This window comes from Lotus japonicus, chromosome 4 (assembly GCF_012489685.1).
Source record: "Lotus japonicus ecotype B-129 chromosome 4, LjGifu_v1.2".
NCBI lineage: Eukaryota > Viridiplantae > Streptophyta > Magnoliopsida > Fabales > Fabaceae > Lotus > Lotus japonicus.
This window is the reverse complement of record NC_080044.1, coordinates 74,608,957-74,634,963: the sequence shown is the minus strand read 5'-3', so window position 1 is coordinate 74,634,963 and position 26,007 is coordinate 74,608,957. Positions and strand designations below refer to the sequence as shown.

The 26,007-nt window shown below is 34.1% G+C and overlaps 4 protein-coding genes across 7 annotated transcripts; 2 read left to right on the top strand and 2 right to left on the bottom strand.

Annotated features, from left to right (window-relative positions):
- The first annotated feature begins 7,836 nt into the window (after window positions 1-7,836).
- LOC130714405 (protein HEAT STRESS TOLERANT DWD 1) lies at window positions 7,837-13,821 on the top strand. Its single transcript, XM_057564306.1, has 13 exons — window positions 7,837-7,994; window positions 8,431-8,496; window positions 8,602-8,768; window positions 9,059-9,137; window positions 9,591-9,770; window positions 9,861-9,959; window positions 11,351-11,513; window positions 11,628-11,734; window positions 11,873-12,012; window positions 12,101-12,173; window positions 12,623-12,738; window positions 12,959-13,076; window positions 13,295-13,821. The coding sequence occupies exons 2-13, from the start codon at window positions 8,449-8,451 to the stop codon at window positions 13,424-13,426; spliced, it is 1,422 nt and encodes a 473-aa protein (XP_057420289.1). The 5' UTR covers window positions 7,837-7,994; window positions 8,431-8,448; the 3' UTR covers window positions 13,427-13,821.
- Window positions 13,822-15,707: 1,886 nt separating this feature from the next.
- LOC130713355 (uncharacterized) lies at window positions 15,708-17,028 on the bottom strand. The gene has a single exon (XM_057563126.1). The coding sequence runs from the start codon at window positions 17,026-17,028 to the stop codon at window positions 15,739-15,741; it is 1,290 nt and encodes a 429-aa protein (XP_057419109.1). The 3' UTR covers window positions 15,708-15,738.
- A 434-nt stretch (window positions 17,029-17,462) lies between these two features.
- On the bottom strand, window positions 17,463-18,398 carry LOC130713354 (uncharacterized). Its single transcript, XM_057563125.1, has 2 exons — window positions 18,194-18,398; window positions 17,463-17,779 (listed from the first exon to the last, which is right to left on the bottom strand). Exons 1-2 carry the CDS (start codon window positions 18,396-18,398, stop codon window positions 17,463-17,465), a joined length of 522 nt encoding a protein of 173 aa, XP_057419108.1.
- Window positions 18,399-19,248: 850 nt separating this feature from the next.
- Window positions 19,249-24,534, top strand: LOC130713581 (squamosa promoter-binding-like protein 2). 4 transcript variants are annotated; one of them, XM_057563354.1, is made up of 6 exons: window positions 19,249-19,408; window positions 21,045-21,726; window positions 21,907-22,043; window positions 23,122-23,337; window positions 23,555-23,936; window positions 24,181-24,534. In XM_057563354.1, the coding sequence occupies exons 2-5, from the start codon at window positions 21,077-21,079 to the stop codon at window positions 23,884-23,886; spliced, it is 1,335 nt and encodes a 444-aa protein (XP_057419337.1). In that variant the 5' UTR covers window positions 19,249-19,408; window positions 21,045-21,076; the 3' UTR covers window positions 23,887-23,936; window positions 24,181-24,534. The 4 variants fall into 4 exon arrangements, with proteins under 4 accessions (XP_057419337.1, XP_057419340.1, XP_057419339.1 ...); XM_057563357.1 differs by lacking the exon at window positions 19,249-19,408 and adding an exon at window positions 19,435-19,853; XM_057563356.1 differs by lacking the exon at window positions 19,249-19,408 and adding an exon at window positions 19,877-20,501.
- The last annotated feature ends 1,473 nt before the right edge of the window (window positions 24,535-26,007 follow it).

The window sequence follows — 26,007 nt, the reverse complement described above, 5'->3', positions numbered from 1 at the left end:
ACTTCCAGAAGTTTTCTTTGATAACTATATATGCAGATTTCAACAAACAATAATTGTTAATGTGTGATGTGTCCAACAATATAATTATAGATGAGTATGAATGTCCACAAGAAACATTTGTACAGTAAAACATTCGGCATGACACACTTGTGAATTAAGTTTTCCATTGTTTGCAATGCAAGAGCATGACTCCAATTGTATTGAGTAATTAAGATCAACAATTCAACATGCAACTTAATCTCTCTTATTTATTAAGATTAAGAAACATTTTCGTAAGGAAGATTAAGAAACATGATTTTGCCTCTGATTAAATTTCTTACAGTCAAATTTCTTTGATTGATTTATAGATCAAATTGAGTGACAACAGATAAATCAAGTTCCTTATATGCATCTAATCCACTTAGATTTGTCATAATACTCACCTATGTAGATTTAACAAGAAGACCCTTTGCTTTTGCAACTTATATTTTTTTTTTTGAAACAAAACTTATATTATATTAAACTTTGGAATGAACCATAAAAAAAAAACTTTCGAGCATTGAATATAGTCGACTACTCCCACTAATCTAGGGAAATTTACTACTCCTAATTTAGCACATGATAAATTTTTATGCACCGACGGTGTAAAAAATTTTACACCATCATTCAATCACAAACCTTCTATTTTCTATTTTAGATATTATTAAATTTAAAATTAATTGTGAGCTAACAAAATGGAGGGATGTGATTGAATGATGATGTAAAACTTATTTACATCATCGTTGCATAGAAATTAATCTCTTTTTTAAAACGAAATGGAAAAGTCGCATACCGATCGCTTTAAGTTGTATTGCACACTACATTTGAAATCAAAGACTATCCTCTTTTTTTAACGGAAATGCTCACCTCAGTTTATAATAAATTCAAAAGCTCAACTATATATATGTTCACATTTGTTTGTGAAAATAGGGATCCCACAAGAAAGAAAAATTACAGTAAAATATATCTCAGTTAAAAATTACAAAATATAAATTTTGATATAATTTTATATAACACAAATTTTGATACTAAAAATTTGTCCCACATGAATTGGAATAAATTAACAAATATAGTTTGTATTTATTTATGCTCAAGTTACATAGGAAAAATCTCCTACTGGAGGAACGTTTTTACATGAAAATAGTTTGAACTTAAAACTAATAGAAAATACGTTTTAATATAATTTTTGTACTTTTTAAGTCTTTTAAATAATATTTTGATAGATATATATATAACAATTTTAATTTTATTGTGAAAATAAAGATTCTACGGGGGGAAAATATTTATATTAAAGTATTTTCAAGTTGAAAATAATAAACAATAAATTTCAATATAATTTTTAATTTTTTTCATAAGTTTAAAGGTAAATAATATATATATATATATATATGTATATATATATATATATATAAATATGAATCCTGTGAATTGAAATAAATGAACATAGCTTATATTTATTTATGTTTAAGGTATATATTAAAAATTTCATACGGGGAGGGATATTTTGCATGAATATGCTATCAAGTTGAAAATAATTGAAAATGTTTTGTTAGAATTTTATTATTTTTAAATAATTTGAAAGTAGATATACAAAAGCGTTATAATTTGATTGTGAATATAGGGTTCCCACGGGGAATTAGAGAAAAATAAACATATTTAGTCTGTATTTATTAATTATATAGTAAAAAACTCCTACATGAGGAACATTTTGCATAAAAATACTTTCAAGTTGAAACTAATAGAAAATGTTTTAATATAATTTTAGTAATTTTCTCAGACTTTTAATTAATTTAAAGAGTAGATATACATAACCATTTAAAATTGATTGTAAAAATAAGGATTTCACGGGAAAGAACATTTAGAATAAAAAAATCCCAATTTGAAAATAACAAACAATAACTTTTGATATTATTTTAGTTTTTTTGTTCATAAGTTATAGAGTTAAATATATATAAAAAATATGAAATTTTGACGGGAATTAGAATAAATAAACATATATAGCTTTTATTGATTTATGTTTAAGTTATATATTAAAAAGCTCAACGGGTAGGAATATTTCACTAGAAAATACTTTCAAGTTGAAATTAGTAGAAAGTATGTTTTAATTTAATTTTAGTATTTTTCCCAAACTTTGTAAATAATTTAAGAGTAGATATACAAAAGCATTATAATTTAATTGCGAATATAGGGCTCCCACGGGGAATTAGAGAAGAACAAACATATTTAGTCTATATTTACCAATTATATATTAAAATGCCCCTACATGAGGAACAGTTTGCATGAAAATACTTTCAAGTTGAAACTAATAGAAAATGTTTTAATATAATTTTAGTAATTTATCAATTTTTTTAAATAATTTGAAGAGTAGATATCACATAAGCATTATATAGCTTTTATTTATTTATGTTTAAGTTGCGTATTAAAAAACTCAACGGGTAGGAACATTTTACAAGAAAATACTTTCAACTTAAAATTAGTAGAAAATACGCAACTTAGAGGGAGGGGGAGGGGGAGGGGAGGGGAGGGGGAGGGAGGGGGAGGGAGGGAGAGAGAGAGAGAGAGAGAGAGAGAGAGAGAACAATTTGTCACACGGGGATTGAAAATATATAGTCAAAATTTGTTGATGTTTAGGTTACATAAAAAAAAAAACTAATAAGAGGGAGGGAGAGAGAGAGAGAGAGAGAGAGAGAGAGAGAGAGAGAGAGAGAGAGAGAGAGAGAGAGAGAGAGAGAGAGAGAGAGAGAGAGAGAGAGAGAGAACAATTTGTCACACGGGGATTGAAAATATATAGTCAAAATTTGTTGATGTTTAGGTTACATAAAAAAAAAGCTAATACGACGGGAAACATTTAGCATGAAGATACCTTCAAGTTGAAACTAATAGAAAATGTTTTAATATAATTTTTAAACTTTTTCTAGACTTTTTAAATATTTTAATGGAGTAGATATACAGAAGCATTACAACTTTTTTCTGCGAGATCATAAAACTTATAAAATATATGAGTCAATTATGGACTCCAATATTCACGTTGGAGTCCAATATTCACGTTATTCATGTTGGAGTCATGAACGAATTAATTTCGTGAAAAAATTCTCCAACCAAAAGTCAATTATGGAAAATTATTTATTGTGTTTTTTTATTTATCTTGGTGGTGAACAATTAGATAGATTGGATTTTAAATCCAAAAATTTTGTGTGCTTCACTGCAATGTGGTGTTTTTCCACTAGAGATATCTATTGCACTTTCTTATTAAATGTTCTTGCTTTATGATAAATATATTATAGTATTTTATATAAGAGAATTATTATTGCACCCTTTAAATTTTGAATACTCATCCATATTTAGTTAGAGTTTAGATAATCACAATAATATAATGTAAAACAATGTAATTTAATACGTAATACATATTTTCTATCAAGTTTTATAAGTTATAAATTTTGTAGACTTAATTGGAGATAGGAAAAACCAAAATAAAAGAAAAATACAAAAATCATACAATTTATTATATTAATATATCATAAATAAGTTAATCAAATAAATAATTATATTCATATTTATTTTTCATTTATACAAAATAAATAATTCTATATATATATTAAAAAAAAATTATTATATATTCAGAAATATGCCCCCGTGCATCGGCACGGGTATACATACTAGTATATATATATTTGTCTACTTATATTTAAAAAGAGAATTAATTGATGTTTTTCCAAATAGTGTCTTGTGGAAACAATAAAAGAAGAAAGATAAAATGCATATAAAAGGGTAAAAATGGAAAACAAATAGTTTTTTATGAAAATTAACAAAATTAATTGCACTTCTTAATATGTGTGTATCTTCTCTTTCCGGACAGTTAAATATGATCGAAAGGATGTAGTAATAATTTATTGCATTAATTATTGTGACTGAATGTATTGGATTAATTATTTTACTTGATTTCTTCCATTATATTCCTTATATTTAAAATTTATTGCAATAAAATTTTGACCGAATCTTTTTAAAGTATTTTTTGACTTGACTACTTGATTTCTTGCATTATATTTCTTATATTTAAAATTTATTGCAATAAAACTTTTTGACTGGATCTTTTTACTGTATTTTTTGACCTGACTTGCCTATATTTCTGACTTATAGCATTGAACTTTTTTTACTGAATTTATTGCATTAATTTTCTTGATCATGTTAAATAGCCTCTCATCACACTAGCAGAGACTTGCTTGTCTATCTTCCAAGACATAATGGCTACAAAAATAAATTATTTGTGCTCTGTCTTTGCGATTCTATGTATTGCTTCCCTTTTCGTTTCTGCTTCTACTTCCGCTTTGGCCTCAGGTAACAAGATTTACAATAATATTTCTAAAGTTTTGTATACACCTTATAATTCGAAAATATGAATTGCAAAAAAATATTTCTACATTCACTATATTATCCTTAAAAATATTTTTTTCTAAACATATTAGTTCTCATCGAGATAAGGATTTTGGTTTGTTCCTTGCGTAGACATTGTTTTTGGCTTTGGTGTTGTTGCTTTGTAGTTTTAATTTTAGGATTTGTGTACTTTTTTTATTTGTGTGGTTTTGTTATATTATTTTCTTTTTGTTTCACATTTGGGGTGTTTTTAACCCCGTATCGATTTCTAATAAAATATTTAACGTAACTTTTTCTTTTTATAATTCATTGACCTATATGTGGGTTAATTTTTTCTATTTTCTAGGTACAATTTTCGTTTCAAATGTTCTACTACTGTTTAAATATATGGTTTGAACTTATCAACTATTCTAAAAATGGAAATGTACGAACTTTTTTTTTCTTTATGTATTTGTTGATTCAATTATTCAAAGAAAAAAATGTTAATAGATTTAAATTTTTAAGCATTTCAAAATAAGGATAAATTAATCCTATCCAATATAATACGTCGAAAAAATAGTTCTTGTTCTAATTTTGCTAGATCTATTACTCGTGGTATGATAAGATATGAGTCCTTCATATACAATTGCACGTGATATACAATTTTTTATGATATTTTATTGATTTCAGCAGAAACAATTGACTCGGACAAGCTATTTTGCCTTGGTCAAGGCCCATGTCCAAATGAAGACCAAGTTTGCAGCGCTTTTTGTGTAAAAACATCTTATCCTAAGGGTGGTCACTGTGTAGGAATGCGATGTTGTTGCTATGAATAATTTTTGGTTAAATACATGTTGTACTTTTCAATGTGTTTGTACGAGTGAATCTACAAACACTATTTTTATGATAGTAATAAAAAGTTAAAAACATATGGAAAAATACATATATTACTCTCAATTTAAAATAATTGTTACAAACTTTCATTACTCCACGTGCTGTTAAATGATGGTGCAAAATTGTAACAAGAAAATGATGGTGAATGAAAATTTTATTCATGTTATATCACTTTAGAATTTAGGGTAAGGGTAAATATTATTTTATTATTCAAACTAAAATATCATAACTTAATAAGATAAAATTATATAAAATAATTTATCAAATATATGAAGGACATACCTAGTCTTTTTTTCTTGAGTATTAAGAGTGTAGTTGACCGAAGGAGTTTGATAAACTAACCAAACTTCTCACAACTAGTCCACTCAACACGACTTGATTATTGAGAGTGTCAACATCACATATGAAAAAATTTAATCATACTCATTTGATATTAAAAGGAGAATAAAGGTGGCATTTATTAGACAGGTGAGAAGGGAACATAACATGACATTTGAGTTCCGTCATGTTTTTAGAATGGAATGGAATGGACCATGACAAAAGACTCCATGAACAAGACACTTTAATTTTCTGAAAAAATGTGAAACAGAATACTCTGTTAAAACTTTTACACGATCAAAAGTGCTCTTAATTTATCTTTGTAATTTATTGTATCTAAACATTTTAAAATCACTTTTTAAAGTGAAAAAACTTATTATATTTGTAAACAAAAACTTTCTAATAAAAAATCATTTTTAATCACAATCACTTTTTTCAATCAAAAAATATTTATTTATTTCATTTTTTAAAATTAAAAATAGATTATTTGAAAAAACTACTTTAACTCATCATGAAAATCTATTATAATAGATTAGAAGAGATAAGAAATGTTTTTAATTAGAGTAGCCAAACACGAACCAGCTTGTGCTTCTCTCAAAATCTCTAAAAACTAAATTTTTTTAGAGAGTTCAAAATAATTACGTTTTAATCTAAACAAACACACTCAAAATAGATTAAACAAACAATCATATTTTTGCTGAAACAACTTAAATAAATTTTCAGTGATTATTTTAAAAAAATAAATGATTATTTCATGAAATAAGCAATAACAAGTAGTTTCTATGCATAATATTCAATTGAGTTCAATTTTTCATCTTCAATCAAATATTAAGCATGCAGAGTTATATATATAATTAAAATTATGGTTATGTTCGAATGACTTGAAGTTACCAAACACAATACACATAATATTATTGTCTTGTTTCATCCTATCTTATCTATTCGATCTGTTCTATTATGTCTTGTTCCATTCTGTCACCAATTACTACTAAAGAGTCATTTTACTTAAAATAGATATTGATTCTCAATCTATTGTTATATAGTCAATAAGGATATGAGCGACCACAATTTTATTCTCGAAACATTTGAGGGGGTAGAGGGGAGAGTCAAGGAGATAAAGGCAAGGTAATAGAGGGCACATTAAGTGTCACATTATAGTGTGATGTGAAATTATGAATCTATTAAATTTTTTTCCACAAGTATTCAAAAGGATATTATCTATTTAGTAATTATGAATAGAGAGATATACATACAATTTTAACATGATAATACTATGTAAATTTTCACGTGAGATAACAATGACCTCACTAAGGGAATTATTCACTCTTATACAGGGATGACAAAAATATATGTACCCACACGCACCCCACACATTACCTATAACAAGGGCAAGAGATGGATATCCGTCGAGTGGACACATATATCTATTGGAAATCTTGCGAACAGTTACGTTATAGGTCACATGAATGATTTAATCCATGTTATAAATAACACAAGCTCTTATTTTATCCACTACACAACTACTATCATGAACCAATTAATCCAAAAGCTTATATCAGTGTTATAAAACTTGGACCGGACCGGCCGGTTCGACCGGTTGAACCGGGAACCGGACCCCTGACCGGTCCGAGCCATTTAATGGATCGACCATGCAATTCAACCGGTATGAACCGGTTTGGACCGGCCGGTTTAGGGAATAAACCGGCGATTCGGCCGGTTTTTTATGAACTGGTTAGTTTTTTTTTTTTTTTTTTTTTGATTTTGCCTTTTTTTTTCAAAACTGTTTTTAATGGTCAAACTGTAATTAATTTATATTTAATGTTAATTATTTGGTCAAATGATATTCAATTGAGAGTTATTTAAAAAAATTGTCATAGTTAGGACTTGAAGACAGGACCTAGAGGGAAGAAAGCTAATCCAAATTTCCACTACACCACTTTGTTTCTTGTCAGGAAGAATGCATATTATTTTATATATATGATATACTAAATATTTTAAATTATTATAATTTTTTAATATAAACCGAGTCAAACAATCGAACCAATGACCCAGTGGTTGAACCATTGACTCATTGACCCAGTGTCTCGACCGAGTCGATCACCGGTCCGAGTCTGATAACACTGGCTTATACTGTTGGGTAAATGTTACATAAATATAAATGATTACATAAATAAAGTTAGGAATTTATTAGGGATTAATATCAATAATTCACTAAGTATGAGGACTAAAAGCATATTTAGCCATTTTTAATCTTTGAAACAACTAAACCCTAAACCTGAGAAGAAAACCAAAAGCATCGCACAACCTCTGTCAAATACAACCTTGCCTGCCTCGCTGTCAGCCCACCGCTGCCGCCGACGACCGCCGCGCGCAGCTCTCCGTCACCCTCGGTTCTATTCGAACGACCCGCAGAGGTATGGCCATCCACAACCACTGATTTAGCCATTTCTGATTTAGCCATCCACAACCCCTGTTCTGCTGCTATGTTTTCTGTTCTGATTGGTCCATTTGATTGCTGTTTTTTGTTCTATTTTCAGCTCCATTTTCATGAATAATTGTTTGTTCTTCTGTTTGCTGTTTTTATTCTGCTGTGTTGTGCCTTGTTTGCTGTTTTGTGTTTTGTTTGCGACAATGGGATCTTGTAGGTACTAGTACTCTTAGAGTTTGAAAACTTTGATTTTGTAAGGTTGTCTGTACTTTGATGAGATGGACAAGTCAAGCATGGATTATCATTTAGTAATAAACAGTCGTAGAATGTGTTATGAATCATGTTTGGGCATATTTGCATGGTTTTCTGAGTTTAGGCAGATTTTCATGGCTTCTTTATAATTCATTGTCTAAACCCTGAAGGCTCTAAACTGATTGAAGATGACTCGCGGCATAAAACATCGAATGAAGGCCAAGAGCAAGAACAAGGTATCATCCTGTGGCCTAGTCAACCCCTTCTATGACCTCACTTCATTTGGGTTTTTTGTGGATGCCTCTCATTTTTTTTATAATTAAAATAATACTAAAATCCAGGGATCGAAGAAAGGGGATGGGACTTCTTCATCTTCTCTGGAGCCGCAAATTCCAGTGAAGGTGTGGCAGCCGGGTGTGGACAAGATGGAGGATGATGAAGAGCTCCAGTGTGATCCTTCTGCTTACAATTCTCTTCATGCTTTTCACATTGGATGGCCCTGTCTGAGGTAGGTTCTATGGTTTTTTTCTTCTTTTCCCTTCATTTGTTATTTTTTCCTGTTTGGCACTCCAGAAAGAGAAAAATATGAACAAGTTGGAGCTTTTTTTTATAAACAAAACCCCTTTTCGGATTGCCATTAGTGTTAGTAATATGACCATACAGTTTTTCATTAGAGTTAATTCCTTTGGCGTCAGCAATTCAATTCAATTGGAGAATCTTGGCCACCCTGTACTTGATTTTATTTCTGCTTCGTATCAATGGCTTTCAGCTTTTAAGTATGTTTTTGGACTTTTACAGCTTTGATGTTGTACGCGACACTTTGGGCTTAGTTCGAACAGAGTTTCCCCACACTGTGTATTTCATGGCAGGGACTCAGGTTAGCTTTGTGTCATATATATTGTCCTCTTTTTCTCTGTGAGGAGGTTTCATTTATCGACTTGGAGGTTTTTACTATTCATTAGCAATATCTAATGGGGTAACAAAGAAGTTGATATTGGGCTTTGTAGACAATTATATGGGAGAAAATTTCCCTTGGATGGACAATTGAGTTTTAAATGCAGATTTATTATTTCTTATTCTAATAACTAACAATTATTAGAATATAAAATTAAGGCTTAGCATCTCCTAGTTACTCTATCCAGGAGAAATAATTCCTTCATAGGACTTTTGGAGTCTGAATGCATTATTTTTGTTATAAGTAGCAATGATCACAACAAACAGTTACTATCTCCTAATTGTGTGATCCACTAGTATTGCTCTTCTGTCCTTTTCCTAATTACTTCTTTTGATTGGCAATATCATATATATTGTGATGGTGCATGTGCTACAGGCAGAGAAAGCTTCATGGAATTCAATTGGAATTTTTAAAGTATCAAAAATATCTGGTAAGAGACGTGAATTAGTGCCCAAACTTGAAGCTGATGACTCTGGAGTGGATGGTGAGGATAGTGATAGTGAGGATGATAGTGAAGATGAAGATGAAGATGGTGCTCAGGGTCCCACTTTGCAGGTAACATTCTCTTCATTTGAGTTTTTGTTAATTCACTTGAATGTTTTGAATTAGATCTGACTAACATTTTCCTTCGGTTCACATCTACAGTTGCGAAAGGTAACTCACGAAGGATGTGTCAACCGTATACGTTCCATGACACAAAATCCCCATATATGTGCAACTTGGGCAGATACCGGTCATGTGCAGGTCAGACTTTTCACCCATGATTTAATTTTTTAATTTAGGGTAAATTTTGAGAACGTCTTCCCAAGTTTTTGGAATTAATAACTAGTGCAAAGTCATGTGATATGACTTTGTTAAATTCTAAGTTGTCAATTCCGGCGGGATCTCGGGTTTGCATCCCATCCCAGCCATGCCCTGGGGCGGAATTTCCCATCCCAGCCCAGTTCACTGTCCCCAGCCATCCCAGCAGGATAGTGAATGGCCTAGTTTTCCAAAAATGCCGTAAGATAAGCTCAAATAAGCTCTTCCAAACGGAGACTAGAGGATAGATGAAAAAACTAAAAAGGAAATAAGCTCAATGTTGCAGAGATGAGATGTTACAGTGGATCAGTGGACTCACAGAATAAGATAGGATTAGAAATGATACTATTAGTGAGGAGGTGGGGGTGGCACTTGTTGTGAAAAGGTGGTAGAATCCTGTCTTAGACAGTTTGTTATGCATGGAGAAGATATTTAGAAACCACCCTGGTAAGGAGAATAGATATGATGGAGGACAGTCCAATTGTTATTGGTAGAGACCAGAAAAACAGGCCCAACAAATTAAGAAGGATTTAGATAAATGGTCTGTCTGTGGACATGCTTTGCCGCGCCTTACAATAGGACATTTTGGCATTGTTTGATTTATCTAGTCGATCTCATGTACTGGAAAAGGCTTTTGTTCTTTGTTGTATATGCTTAACGTGGTTATGGCAGTATGTGTTATTTTAACCAGAGAGATGAGCATTTGTAATAAGGTTAGATTATTGTACGCATGATTCCTTAAATGAGAAATCTTTGCTCATGGAATTTGAGCATGATGCTGTTAATGTATTACGTCTGGGAGTTTGAGGATGCCGGCAAAATTGTATCAAGTCATTTCAACCGATCTACTGTTCCCTTTAGGGGGGGGGGTCTGTCTAGGATTGGGAAGTTATGATTGATGGACAAAAAAGGCACAAAGACATTTTCATTTTCAGGTTGGGACTCTAAAGCACAAAGCTAGAATGTATAAGATCAATAACATTATGACAGTTGGTTAGTGTCTGTGTCATGCTCTTACAATAGCCTTTTTCTGAGGCTCTATAACAGTTCATGTCAGACATAAAAGCTAGAAACGAGTTGGATTAGATATGATACATTCCAGCTCCAGATATGGTTTACTGTTAGATACAAATGTGGTTGTTCTGTCCTAAGTATTCCGACATACTTAAACTTCGTAAAATTCTTAATGATATGCAGCAGCTAAGGCTAAGGATTGCATATTTTTATTTTTCTGCGTCATTCTTTCAACAGAGAAGTTAAATTCCACTTCATTCTTGCTCTAAGTCATTTCTTTATTTTGTATATAGTCTGATATTTGAGTAATCAATTTGTAGATCTGGGACATGAGCTCTCATCTCAATTCTCTAGCAGAGACAGAAACAGGTGCCCAAGGAGTTGCTGCTGTTTTTAATCAGGTCCCACTACATAAATTTAAGCACAAAGATGAAGGATATGCTATAGACTGGAGTCCTGTTGTTCCTGGAAGGCTTGTATCTGGTAATCTTAGGGTAATTTTGTTTCAGTTTAGCTATATTCTTCTCTAGCCAGTAGCCTGTCTTCATATTTGTTATCAAGAGGTATGAAAGTTGATGGTGATCTTCTTTTTTGAAGGGGATTGTAATAATTGTATCTATCTGTGGGAGCCCACATCTGCTGCAACATGGAATATTGACAACGCTCCATTTATCGGACATACTGCTAGTGTTGAAGATCTGCAAGTATGTTTTAATGCACATCGCCCTAGTTGACTTTCTTGTGGTTTTGAGTCATATTTTGTGTAGTCCAATCTCTAATATAAGTAGTTACATGCTATTTATAAACTATTGAGAATTATATTGTTCATTATATCCCTGCAGTGGAGCCCTACAGAAGATCATGTTTTTGCTTCTTGTTCTGTGGATGGAAGCATTGCAATATGGGATACCCGTCTGGGGAAGTCGCCAGCTGCGTTTTTTAAAGCACATAAAGCAGATGTGAATGTATTGTCATGGAACAGGTATTAAAACATTAACTTGATGTTGTTCTGTCAACTTCATTGCCATTCTATATCTCTTTCTCACTTTTTACTTCATTGTACTGAGTAGGTTGGCTCCCTGTATGTTGGCCTCGGGGAGTGACGATGGGACTATTTCAATTCGTGATCTCAGATTGCTCAAGGTATGAATAGCCTGACTTTAGTCGTGAATATCCGGCTCCTCCCCATATTGAAAGACCGATATGAAGAGCGAAAATTATCATGCGTCATTTATAACTAAAGATTCATGTGTTCATCGTGCATGTGATGTTTTCTGACGTCAACGGTGTGTTTCATGTTATGTCATATCTGGCTTCAATTTTCTGATCATTCTTTTTCCATCATTTCCCAAATCCCAATATCATATTAGATCACTATTTGTAAATTCATCTGAGATCACTATATTCACTCTTATGTCATCATTTTATCCTATTCGTATGTTCCATTTATATCTGCTAATCAAATGCAAATTGGAGAAGAACTATTATGGCATTACTATGTTTTAAAAAGATTTTTTTACATTGTCTGATCTCTTGCCGCTAATTCTTTTGATATTAAAGCTGATGTGAAAAGTGCATTAATTTGTGGATAGGAAGGAGATTCGGTGGTAGCACATTTTGAATACCATAAGCGCTCAATCACATCCATTGAGTGGAGTCCACATGAAGCCTCTTCATTGGCTGTTTCATCAGAAGATAATCAGCTCACGTAAGCAATTAAGATATTGATATCGTTCAACTCTTTGTAGAATATCATTAGTCAAAATTAAAGCAATTTTAGGATTATATTTTGCTTTTATTTTATTATTATATCTGTTTAACTCTTCCCTGAACCCTTACATAGCTTTGAGGTTTATAGCACCAGTCTGTCTCCTTTTCCTTGATCATTTACCTTTGGGATTTATAAAGTTTGTAATCTTCCACTACAGAATATGGGACCTTTCTTTAGAAAGGGATGAGGAAGAGGAGGCTGAATTTAAAGCTAAAACCAAAGAACTAGTTAATGCTCCTGAAGATCTGCCTCCCCAACTACTGTTTATTCACCAGGTAGTCGAAATACTTCACTCGAAAAATGCTAGCAACAGACTCTTCAACGCACCCCATGTATTTGCTTATTTTGAGAAACTGAACACATTTTTTCAAAAAAGTGAGGCAAATGTGTTAAAAAACAGACCAGTTATAGAGTGTGTTGCTAGCACTCGTTCACTCAATATTTTATCGGCTCATGTGTGTTTATTAATTTGTTTATTTCTTTTCAAAAACAGGGACAGAAAGATCTTAAAGAACTGCATTGGCACACACAGATTCCTGGAATGATTGTGTCTACCGCAGCAGATGGATTCAACATCCTTATGCCTTCAAATATTCAGAGCACCCTGCCATCAGATGGTGCTTGATACAAGGCATCACTGTTCAGTTATAATAGGAGGCAGAGATAATTCCTATAGCCATAGGTATTGCTGTCTTAGTTTTGATAAGCGTCTTCTGGTTGCAACCATCCCAAATCTACTTGAATGCTGAAGAGATTTTCCTTTTGTACTTTTCCTCCCCCGCTGGTTTCATTTCTTTTCACCTGTGCTTCAAATTTTGTTATGTTTGAGTTGAGCTTTTGCAGATGCTGTTTGAAGCTAAGCACTAGTTGTAGGTTTTTCTGAGGTTTCTTGTTTGTTAGATGATATTGAGCAAGCATTTTATTTAGATTATATAATTAAAAACGAACCTGATTTTTCCTGGAATTTAAGGGAAATTGGATGGTAGTCAATAACAATGACAAAAGCCATATATTTGTCTAGGGATCAAGTCGCCATTAGTCGTTTATCATTTAAGTGATCAATAGTGCTTTTGATGCAGTATTATTAAATCAGAAATTGACAACATATTAATCAAGTCAAAATGAAAAGTGAAAACTAAGCAAAGGTAGCAAGCAATTTTGTGAAGTCCCTATGTGAGCAAGTGATTGAGTATGAAATAACTAAATGTTCACTACAGTACTGTGTCTCTTTTACAATTTTTTAAAACTTATTTAGCTCCATTCTATCCGTGTAGGTGATTCCATCGTGACCACATGGCTCCCTACACCATCGTCGATCGACCTCCACCATTGCATAGAACTAGCAAATATACTCACGGTCATCTTTGATAGGCACCCTCCACCATCATTGATATCCAACACCTTTCAACGCCTTCCTTGTTTGCGAACCTCCACTACTACCACCCAACGCTCTCCACAACCCAACACACCCACACTATTTGTCACCATCATCACTCGATACTCCTACCAACATCGAAACCTAATACCCTCGACCAGCAGAATTCAATACTCTTCAACGCATGACGTTATTTGACACATTCCATCTTCATCGTTGTTGGGCACACTCCACCAATTGTTGGGCACTACGAATTGCTCGATCTTTCGTCGCCACTACCATCGGGCAAGCACCCTTCACCACAGTCACGACCACCGCCATCAAGCACGCACCACAGCCACTGCTTGTTATCTTTCACTGTATCGTCACCCAACTCTCCTCCTTGTTTGTTACTATCGAATGTCATTCACCGTCGTCAGGTGTCGTTTTCTTTTGTTGCTACTTCCACCATCACCAACTAGTATCGCCATTATCACCCACCACTTCACACCACATTGCTACATGACAAAAGGGTAACTTTGTCATTTGCATTATATCATGAAATTGTTGCACATCAAACAACATGATATGAGCTTATCATGTTCTCATCTTATCCAACTCCTACCTAACATTTTATTCTATTTTTTTTTATCTTATTTTGTCCACCAAACAAGCTTAAGGTTTTAATATGTGCATTAAGAAAAAGAACAAGTTATCTCATTTTTACTACAATTATCATCTAATTTCATGATATACCATTTATCTCTCTTTTTATAATTTTTTTCTTTTGTGTATTATTATTTTAAGTTAAGGATAAACAAAATAATTGATGTTTTCTTAAACTTTTAACAACTACAAACAAATTAGGAGCATTTATTTATATGCAAAAATGGATAAACATAAAATCTTGATGTAAAAATAACCCACAAAAATCTAGATCCCACCCACATTATTACAAGGATGGCAAAATAGTTCATTTACTCATGATGTGTCCAACACATCCACAAAATAGTAGTTTATTTCCTTATCCTTTCAATTTCACATTCTAGTTTTAGTACCCTACACTACACTATGCCTAACTTGGCAGAAAAAGGAAAAGCAGCGGAAAAGAAAGAAGTGCAGTGATCATATAAGACTATCTACAATGGTTTCAACATTCAACACCCTCAACACCCCACTTTTCATCTTCTCTCTCCAGTTCAACACTTCATTCAACTTTTACCACTCCAATGGTTTTTCATTCAACACCCTACCCCCTACCCCACCACTTTTTTTATCTTATATTTTGATTTAATTTTATATTTTTCTTTTTATGATTTCATAAATTTAAAATTTGCAATAAAAATTAAATTAAATAAACGATTATCGATTTAATTTAATTTAATTTTTTTTGGTTTTTTAAAATTAAATTAAATTAACGTAATATTTTTTTAACGCAAATTAAAATGCAAGACAACAAACTAAACACACAATTATTTATTTAATTTTCTTAACATAACACACAAATAACGTAATTAAAATGCAAGACAGCAAACTAAACACACAACACACAAATAACATAATTAGTACGATACAAAGCATATTTAATCATGAGGATACATTCCAAACTTTGTCCAGATGTGCTTCACTAGATCTGCTTGCAGTTGGTGATGGACATTTGGATCACGCAACTCGGATCTAGCACGCACATGATCCGCAAAAGCGGGCAACACCTCGGTCGAGTATGGTTGCGGTGTGCTAGATCCACTTCCCTCAGCTTGCTCAAAATCGGTCCAGCGTTGAGCATATGAATCTCGTTCATCCTCAACAATCATATTGTGTAATATGATGCATGACCTCATGATGATACCCAAATCATTTATGTCCCACAAGCGAGCTGGTTCACGGATGATTTGAAAACGAGCTTGAAGCACTCCAAATGCACGCTCGATGTCCTTCCGATATCCCTCCTGATGTTTTGCAAAGCACTTATCGGGTTCACTTTGAGGAAGTCTAATAGATTTGACGAAAGTTGGATAAGAAGGGTAGATACCATCAGCTAGATAGTATGCCATATTATAGGGACGTTGATTCACGATGAAATTCACACGTGGCGCGTTTCCCTGTTCCAATTCATCAAACACTGGTGACCGGTCTAGAACGTTTATGTCGTTCAGGGTCCCCGGACACCCAAAAAAGGCATGCCAGATCCATAGATCATGAGATGCAACTGCTTCAAGAATAACCGTGGTGGTTCCCTTATCCCCTCTAGCAAATTGACCTTCCCATGCTTTAGGACAATTTCTCCACTCCCAGTGCATGCAGTCAATGCTCCCGATCATGCCTGGGAACCCCCGCTGTTCACTAACCTGTAGTATTCTTTGCAGGTCCTCTTGAGTTGGTGCTCTCAGGTACTCGTGCTCATACAATCGTATGATTCCTTTACAGAATCTACGTACACACTCCAGTGCTGTAGTACCTCCGATTTTGATGTACTCATCGACTGCATCTGCTGCCACACCATATGCTAACATTCGCATTGCTGTGGTGCATTTTGCTAAGGGCGATATGCCTTCTTTCTTCGCTGCATCAAATCGTTGTGTGAAGTAGTTATCACTACTTGAAAGGTCCGCAACGATTCGAAGGAAAACATGTTTTTGCATCCGGTACCGGCGACGGAATATTCCATCGTCGTATGTAGGCTCATTGGCAAAGTAGTCGTCAATTAGCCTTCGGTTTGCCGCTGCATGATCTCTGTTGAGATTTTTTCTACCACGAGTTGCACTAGCCTGCAATATTAGATTTTGACGCTCTCTAAAATGGTTGAGTACATACGCATCTTCTCTCTCACTTTTTTCAAGGTATGCTTGGAGATCAAACTCTGGTGGATCCATTATTTGTGAAATTTGAAGTAGATGGGAAGAGATGCATTGAATGGTGGAACCTTGAGTCCATATATATAGATAAATTGAATGGTGGACAGTGACGGATTTGAAATAATATGAACTATAGTTAATTATCAGATAAGGACTAGATTCGAAATGAGTGATACATATTCAAACTCGGTAACCCATACATTAGCCACTGACAACACTGAAAAATTATTAAAGTAAACAGAACAGACTTGACAAAACACTGGCAAATTATTAAAGCAAACACTACAGACTTGACAACACTGACAAATTATTAAAGCAAACACTACAGACTTGACAACACTGACAAATTATTAAAGCAAACACTAGGGACTTAACAACACTTGAAAATTATTAAAGCAAACACTACAGACTTGACACCACTTGAAAATTAATACAGAAAACACTACAGACAATTAATTTCCAAAGAGCTCTTCGGACAACCGCTTCAACATCTCTTTCTTGTGGTCACTGAGATGCTCTTCATCACATAACTTTAGGTATAATTTCATTTTCTTAGCTACAGTCTCCTCTTTCCTCAATCTATTAGCCTCTTCCGTGATCGCTGCTAGATGCTTCAATTGTTCAACCTCATCCTGCTTGGCTTGTTTGTATCCAGCCCAATCGTTCTGCATCACTTCCAAGGCAGCTGTTGGGCTCTTCTTTTTACCCTTTTTTTTAGATGCATCCCTACCTATTGGACGGGGAATCGATCCTATAGAGGTTGAGCCACCTGCAGAGGTTGAGCCACATGCATCACTCTCGCGAGATCTCTTAGATCCACTACTTCTTGACCCAACACTTCCTCCTGCTTGACTACAGTAACGTGGTTGTTCACGGAGAGCCTGCCATTCTTTTATCAAATTAAATCGAGCCTTCTTTCCATCTGAGTACAGTTGTTGGGCTTGGGTCAAAATATCATCCTCCGACCAACCGCTTCGTTGCATACGCTTAGCACCATCATAAGCGCCAATCCATTTATTTATTTGCTTGCTCATATAATTATAACGGTTTCGGCATGCATTTCCATCCCGCGGAGGATTGAATGAGCAATGCTCATTACAATACTCAGCAATTTGACCCCAAAATGTTTCTCCTTTTTGGTTTCTCCCGACAACACTGTTTGTTCCAAATTTAAGCCACCCACTAATTAACACCAGATTTTGATCAGTGTTCCATGCTGGTAAGTGGCTTCTCCTGCTCGTAGGAGTTGAATCCTCTTCATTTGGAGTGGCTTCATCACCAGCTGTCATGCCACCAAGAGTCATTTGTGTTGAAAATTCGGGAAATTCAGATGCACCATCATTAGCACCATCATTAAACGGCGATGTTGGAGATGGATGTCTGAACATAGATCCATGATGGGGATGAGGACGTTGGTTGAAAAATTGATTTGGATCTTGAAAATGGTTGGGATTTTGGTGGTTGGATTGATTTGGATCTTGATAAATGTTCGGATTTTGGTAGTGGGAAAATTGACTTGGATGTTGATAAGTGTTGGGATTTGGGTAGTAGTTGGGATTTTGATTTGGATGTGGATAATTGTTGGGATTTTGGTGGTTGGAATACTGATTTGGATGTTGATAGTCTGGATTTTGGTTGGAAGAATTCTGGGAGTTGAAATGGCTATTGTTGGGATCCATTTCAAAGCAAAGGTGATAATAGAAAGATAATAAGCTGAATAAGATGATGGAAAACTTGGTTTTTTTTTCTGTGTCCAAATCAAACAAACCAAGTCTCTATTTATAGAGAAAAAAAATCATGAATTTTGGTATTTTTTTTATATTTTTTTAATTTTTTTTCGAAATAATTGAGTTGGAAAGATTAGGATAAATGAAAATCGCCCGAACCAATCAGAACGAGACACGTGGCATTGGCGGTGCACTCTCTCTCTCCTGTCGCGCGTGCGTGGCACGCGTCTGTCGGTGGCCAACCGAAGCGTGCCACGCGTCCCACTACGCAGCCCCCTTACCCCACCCTGACACATAACGCGCCTTGTCTGCGCGTGTGTGGCACGCGCCTGGCGGTCACCAACCAGGGCGTGCCACGTGTCTCCGGATACCCCTTTAAACAAGTGTTGAAACTCTTCAACACTTCTCTCTCCCTTTCAACATTAAACTACCCCTTTCAACACCATTATACTACATTTTCAACATTAAACACATCATATTCAACACCATTGTAACCAGTCTAATAAGTGTGTTGAGAGAGAAAGAGAGACAAAAGAGTGAGAAACAAGAGAGAGAGCTCCATCCTACTGTGTCCAACTGTCACCTGCTACCACTACTATTTCTGCCTCTCCTCATCCCAACCCAAATGGAATTCAAACCATTTTCTCCCTTTCTCCCTCTTCACCATTCCAGTAAGTTCCACTCTCTCTCTCTCTCTAAATTTCATTGATTTTCCATTATCACAGTATGAGATTCTTCATATTCATCTTCTTCAGTATTAATATTATTTAATGAAGATTAATGATTACTGTGTGTGGCTACTGCTATGCTCTGCTAGTGTTACTTTTGCACTGTTTGTTTCCATTTCTGGTAGAGTCAGATTGCTACTTCCTTTTTCTCTCAACACTTGAATAATCAATGAAAATTAAAGTAAAGGTTGCACCTTTTCACACCCCCAAAAAAAGGTGCTTTTTTTCCTTTCATTGGTTTCACTCCTTCGTCTTCTTTCCCTTCTCATCTTTGTCTGCATACCCTTTTCTCATTTTCTTGGGAATGCAGCTTCGCTGAGAAAAGCTAGGTTTTTTCATCAAAATTGCTTCCCTTTCTTCTCTCACTCTCTCACTGTGCTTTTTCAAGGTAAAGGGACCAGCACTTTCCTCTGTACTTCACTAGCTAGTAGCAATTAGTAACCGAATTCACGGGGTGCCATTATATCTCAAAACTTTAGCACCACAAGGATAAAAATCCAATCTTTTGTTTTTTTTTCAAATGATATTTATGTGTGTTATTTTTGTGTATGAAGAGTGAGTAATTAGTAATATTACATTCTACCTTTTTTCTATGTTGATGCTTTTGAGTTCAATGATAGATAGGGTCATGTTCATAGCAAAAATGATAGGTCATTTTCTTGTAGGTCCCATGAAGTAGCATTTGATGTAAATGCTCTACTATTATTGCTGTGTTTTTGTTGGGGGGTCTTGATTGATTGGTTTAGGGTATTTATGATTAGGGAGGTTGGTTGTTGACCTTAATTTAGAAAGTAAATCAAAGGGCTAACACTGGCTACTGTTTGTTTTCTGAGTGCTAAAAGTCATGCTATGTTTATATAAATCACCTTATGTGGGTCTTTTGTTGGGGAGGCTCCTTCAATTAGCAACTACTTCTGACATTGTGGTGGTGATACATGCTAATTATTTGTTTGAAGCTTCCAATGTTGAAAGGGAAGTTTTGCTAACTGTAGGAGGAGATCAAACACATCACTGCCTTAGGGGGAATACCTTGCAGGTGTAGTTTAAGGAATTGATAGTACTTTCTGTTCATGCTATGAAGTAATTATAAGATGTCCTTCTAAATGGTAGTGAAGTTTAGTTTTTGGAAATTGGTGTAGAGTTTACCCTGTGCAGGAGCTAAGCTATTTGGTTTGCATTTAAAATTTACCAGGACAAAGTACAAATTATAAATGTATGATACCACTAAACTGCAGCCACCTATCTGCCTGCCAACCCATGTTTGGGATTTGCAGAACATTGTTGATTTAATGTTGTCATTGTAAGATTAATGATGATTGCCTTAGCAATTAGTACTACATTAGTTATTTTAAACTTGTTGCAGTTTCACATTTTTTAGGTGTCACAAATGCTCCTCCTATGTGTTTTTATGATTTCTCTACTGAATCCACACAGTGATTCTTGATACCTTTTGCTTCTTGTGAATAGTTAGTCCAATTTTTGTGTGGTTTCTTTGACTTGTTAAATTTCCTTAGAGATTTGTTTTACTTTTCCTTCTTCTAGAGAACCTGTAACAGCAGCAATTTCATTTGAACTATAGTTTGCAGAGTGCTGAATTTCTGAGCACTTCTGATGGAGTGGAATTCAAAATCGCCCTCGCAGTGGGACTTGGAGTACTTATCATTCTTCAATCCAAAAGCAACAGAAAATCCAAAATTACAACCAGTTAACACGAGTGCTGAAGAGAACCAAGAAATCAATGCTGGGATGTTGGACACATCTGGTGGCAGTGGTTGTTCGGGGTCTGAGCTAATACATGCTTCTTCATCAAGGAGTTCAAAATCAAATTCTATCAGCTCATCATCAAATAGGGATAGCAAAACATCTACATTCACTTTTGAAAGTTCCAGTGGTAAAAAAGAATTATCTAAAGAAGAGCCAGTTGAAACTTCTCAGGCACCAGAGCCTTCTTCTGTCTCTGGTGAACCATTGCTCACTCTGAAGCTCGGTAAGCGTTTGTACTTTGAGGATGGGTACCCAGGAAGTGATTCTAAAAACCTATCTTTCTCCGGGGCTCCTATTTCATCTTTGAACACAGGAAAGAAATGTAAATCCAATGGTCAGGACATACATTATCCATGCTGCCAGGTTGATGGCTGTGGCCTTGACCTTTCATCAGCTAAAGATTATCATCGCAAGCATAGAGTTTGTGAAAGTCATTCCAAATCCCCTAAGGTGGTCATTGCTGGTTTGGAACGTCGATTTTGTCAGCAATGTAGCAGGTAAAGCTTATAAACAAACATATGATTGCTTGGATGAAATTGACATTGAGAAATTAATATTTTTCATGTATTGATAAATTCTCTGTACCATATCATTAAGAATTAGTCAATCTGATTCAGCTTTCTGTCTTGTGTTGAATAAACTGGGTAAGATTGATCACTTTGCTTATAACGTTGAAGGTTTCATGGACTGCTAGAGTTTGATGAAAAAAAGCGAAGCTGCAGACGCCGTCTTTCAGATCACAATGCTAGGCGACGTAAACCTTATCCTCAAGCTGTCCAACTAAGTCAATCAGCTTTGTCTTCACCTCACTGTGGTATAACTCTTCAAACTCAGTAATGCCCCCTTCCTAGGGAAAGTCAGTCAATCTTGTCAGATCAACTTAGTTTGTAGTTTAATTTAAATTTCTGTTGCATGTTGGATATCTTATAGTGATTTTGTTTGTAATCATAACTGTTTCTCGGCTGGTGATAATACTTGTTTTGCCTTAGTTTTCCATTTTATCTTAAACTTCTGCTGGTAATCTGTTTTTGGTTGTTAAAACTAAAAAATGATATCTAAAAGTTCAGTACAAAGTTAGGAAGGCCTTAGCTGACTACTCATATTGCTGAATAAAAAAATATTGAATTGATTTACTTTACTTCTTAACTTTTTTCTGCTGTCCTAGTTTACCTGCATTAGAACGTAAAGTTAAGTGTAACATGATAGAACTTCTTAGTCTTCCACAATTTCTTTTCGTTTGAACCTGTTACAAATTCTATTAATTTATCTTTTATATGGATTTTATTGATTTTTCAGTTGCTATGTATCTGAACTTAATGATTGTTGGTCATCTGTGACACACATAAGTTAAGCCATGTTCAAAAATTCTAGCGGTTACAGTTCCATTATTAACCATGTCTCTCTGCGTATAAGAGCCATAATAGTTATGTTGTTTAGTCAAATATTTTATCTGTTTGATCATTTATTACTGTCAGAAGAGATTTTACTATCACAGTTGTGGATACTGAGATGGTTGAAGTTACAAGACACAGTAAATCGCCAAAGTCTTGAGAAAACTAGGGGCATGTTCTATGTGAACCCAAAGAAATGTTTCTGGCATCTTTTACAACAGCAAAAGATGCAAATAATTGTCAAGATTGCTTGTGCGTGAGTACTGACATTTTACTTGCGGGATTTATGCATGTATGGATATGTCCTTAGTCTGTTACAAACCTGATTTAGTAAAAATGCTTCAAACTGTGCTGCTAGTCATAACTTAAGCCAAAGAATGGCCAATTTTAGTGTGTTCTAGACTTCTAGTTAGTAGGTAGGTTACAGTTAATTGTAAGCTAGTCACTTCATATTGATGCAAGTTTTACAATTCACTCCTATCTTATATCTTTATTCTGCAGATGGGACACAACAGATGAGTCCATTTGCTTATTCAAGGACTACTACAAATGTAGCTTGGCAAAACATTCACAGAAGCAATGTCAACCATACAAAAGATCTTTTCATGAAGCCTGCAAAAGCCAGTAATGAGATACCAAATATTTTCTCCATTCTTTCTGATGATTCCAATATCTGTTTTGCATCCAAAGGCATTGCAACCAAGAACATTAATCCAGGTTGATTTACATCTTAATTTCATAATCTTTGCCTTAGGTTGTTGTATTTATCATGTAGATATACCATAATTATGTTGGCGACATTGATTGCTAACTTCATCTTAGAATTACTAGTTTTTTCCACCTATTCATGTGAAAATAAATGTATACTTCAAAGAATTTTGGAAAGGTTATACTTGAAGGCAATATTACTCATTTGGTACAATATCTTCTGCAGGTATAGAAGATAACATTACCTCGGAAGCAAATGCTACACAAGATTTTCACAGTGCTCTCTCTCTTCTGTCAACAAATTCATGGGGTTCATACGAGACAAAACCCTTTTCTCTAGAACAGCCCAATCACACAACCAGTAACACTCAGCCCATGATAAATGCTATGAGTCCACGCTTTCCTCCTGCGTCATCTGAATATTGGCACGCTGATCAACAAGTGAATTCCACCGCGTGGATCTCGTACTCAAATTCTGATGACAGTAACCGCTTTCATGAATTCCCACTTTTCAGAGACACATACGAGTCTGGTTTTCCTTACGACCAGTTGGGTTAACACGAATGTTCTCATCTGAATAGTTTCAACCTGATGATCATGCACACCAGGTTAGTTCCATCTGATGTTGTCTGTTTATGCCGCCTAATTTATTGTTTGCAATGACCATATTTATTGTTAGCTGACTTTACTTTCAGACTAGTGGAGCTTGATTTGAACATAAAATGGAAATATTGAACATTTAAACATCTTGTTTGCTATTTTTTTTTATCCAGTATCTGTTCTATTCTAATGCTCATTCTTACCTCTTATCAATTTTCCTCTTCCTAACTCTAACTCTTTTCTACTTTCCAGGTTGCACCTCAGTTCTTTTGCTCGATTTGCTGTTACTATCTTGTTCATCAATGGTTCACTGTATGTCTCCTGAAGTTGAATCTCCTCTAGGAGTAACACTAATATCATGATAGTTCAACATGATCAATATCACTTGATGAATTCTCGGTCTAAGAAGATTTCCTTTACCCCTTTGTATTGCACATGTCACAGAAAACGTGCATCACTCAAGTGTTTTTCCTTCTAATGATTTGTTGACCTTTATAGGCGATTTAACTTCTACTTATTATGTATTCGACTTTGCAACTTATCTCTTCTACGTTTATAAATTAATCTCCCCGTTTCGATGTTGGATCGGGATCCCCGGTCCCAAAATGATGTCTCATTCTCTGTCCTAACCAATAAAATAATAACCTTACATCAGTGGTTTTAATTTAAATGACAAATTTTATTGGTGCAAGTGTGAATAAAATACTATTTGCAGATGGAGAATCTTTATCATTCCATGTTTATATTGATTGATTTGATAATTTCTGCAACGTGTGGATATAGTCAAAGCACTCATCTCCGACACCATTGAACGTGTAAACGTGGTGCTTAGTGATTGATAGGTGAGGATTTTGTTTATTAGTCCACATTTTGTCTGCTTGAATGAAGAAAAGGACTAATTTAATGCAAGTCTCAACGCAAGTGTTGAATTTCTTTTAAAATTTCCTCAGTTTAAAATTCCAAATTGTTTGTGTTTGAGTTAGTCTATTTCACACTTAACATGACATATAACAAAATCATTTTTAAAAATTTCAAGATAAAAAATATTTTAAATTTAATTAAAAGCAGAGATGTACTATCATAACACTTCGTATCTGCAAAGAGAAAACAAAAAATAAAATATGAATAAAAATAAGTTAATTTTGCAGAAGTAGAAAAGGACAAGATCATTATCCTTATGCATTTGCCATGTTGATTGGGACTGAAAATACAAAAATTAAAGGAAAATTCCTATATAAAGCTGAAAAGTAGAGACGACTCTTTCTATGACTGACTTTAATATAGGAAGCTGAAATTTCTTGCTCAATCAACGGAATAATGAAGCTTTCCTATAATTGTGACACTATTTTTTGGCTACTTGTACTTCTCATATTATTTTAGCTACGACAATAAAAATATAAGTTATCTCATTTTTATTTCTGGTCTGCATCTGTTATCTGATTAAATTATTACATTGGCGAGTTCAAAAAAAAAAAAAAATACATTGGCATAATGTGGCCCCATTATATGAAGTGGGCAGTATCCGATCAAAAAACAATATTGGAAGCCCTTCTAGCCTTCTAGGGCCTAACAACAAGTATATTTTTCAGTAGCTTTGCCTTTTCTTATATACCCGACTGGTTCATATGATATACGTAAAATAAACAAATACTAATTTAGAATTAGAATATATATGAAAAATAAGAGGATTATATAAAAAAGTGGGTAAATAAAAAAAATTATCAACTGTTTTTTTTTCAGAAGTGTCTGAGTAACTAATTAGAATTTCAGTATGGAAAAAATTAAACTAAGGACACGTTTGTTTTAACTTAAAATGAAATTTTAAATTAAATAAAATAAAATTGTATTTTATGCGACTTTTTGAAAAGATAAGCTCATTTATGTTCTACTCAACCGGTTTTTTGGAAGCTATTCTCTCTACTCAATCATAATTGGTTTTTTTGGAAGCTACTTGAAATAGCTTAAGAAAATAATCAAAAAAAATTATTACACAAACACATAAAAATATGCATAAATGTTCTTCCAGAAACTGAGTTGTTGTCCCTCTGATCTCCTTGTGGCGGTTCTAGGCCTTGCACT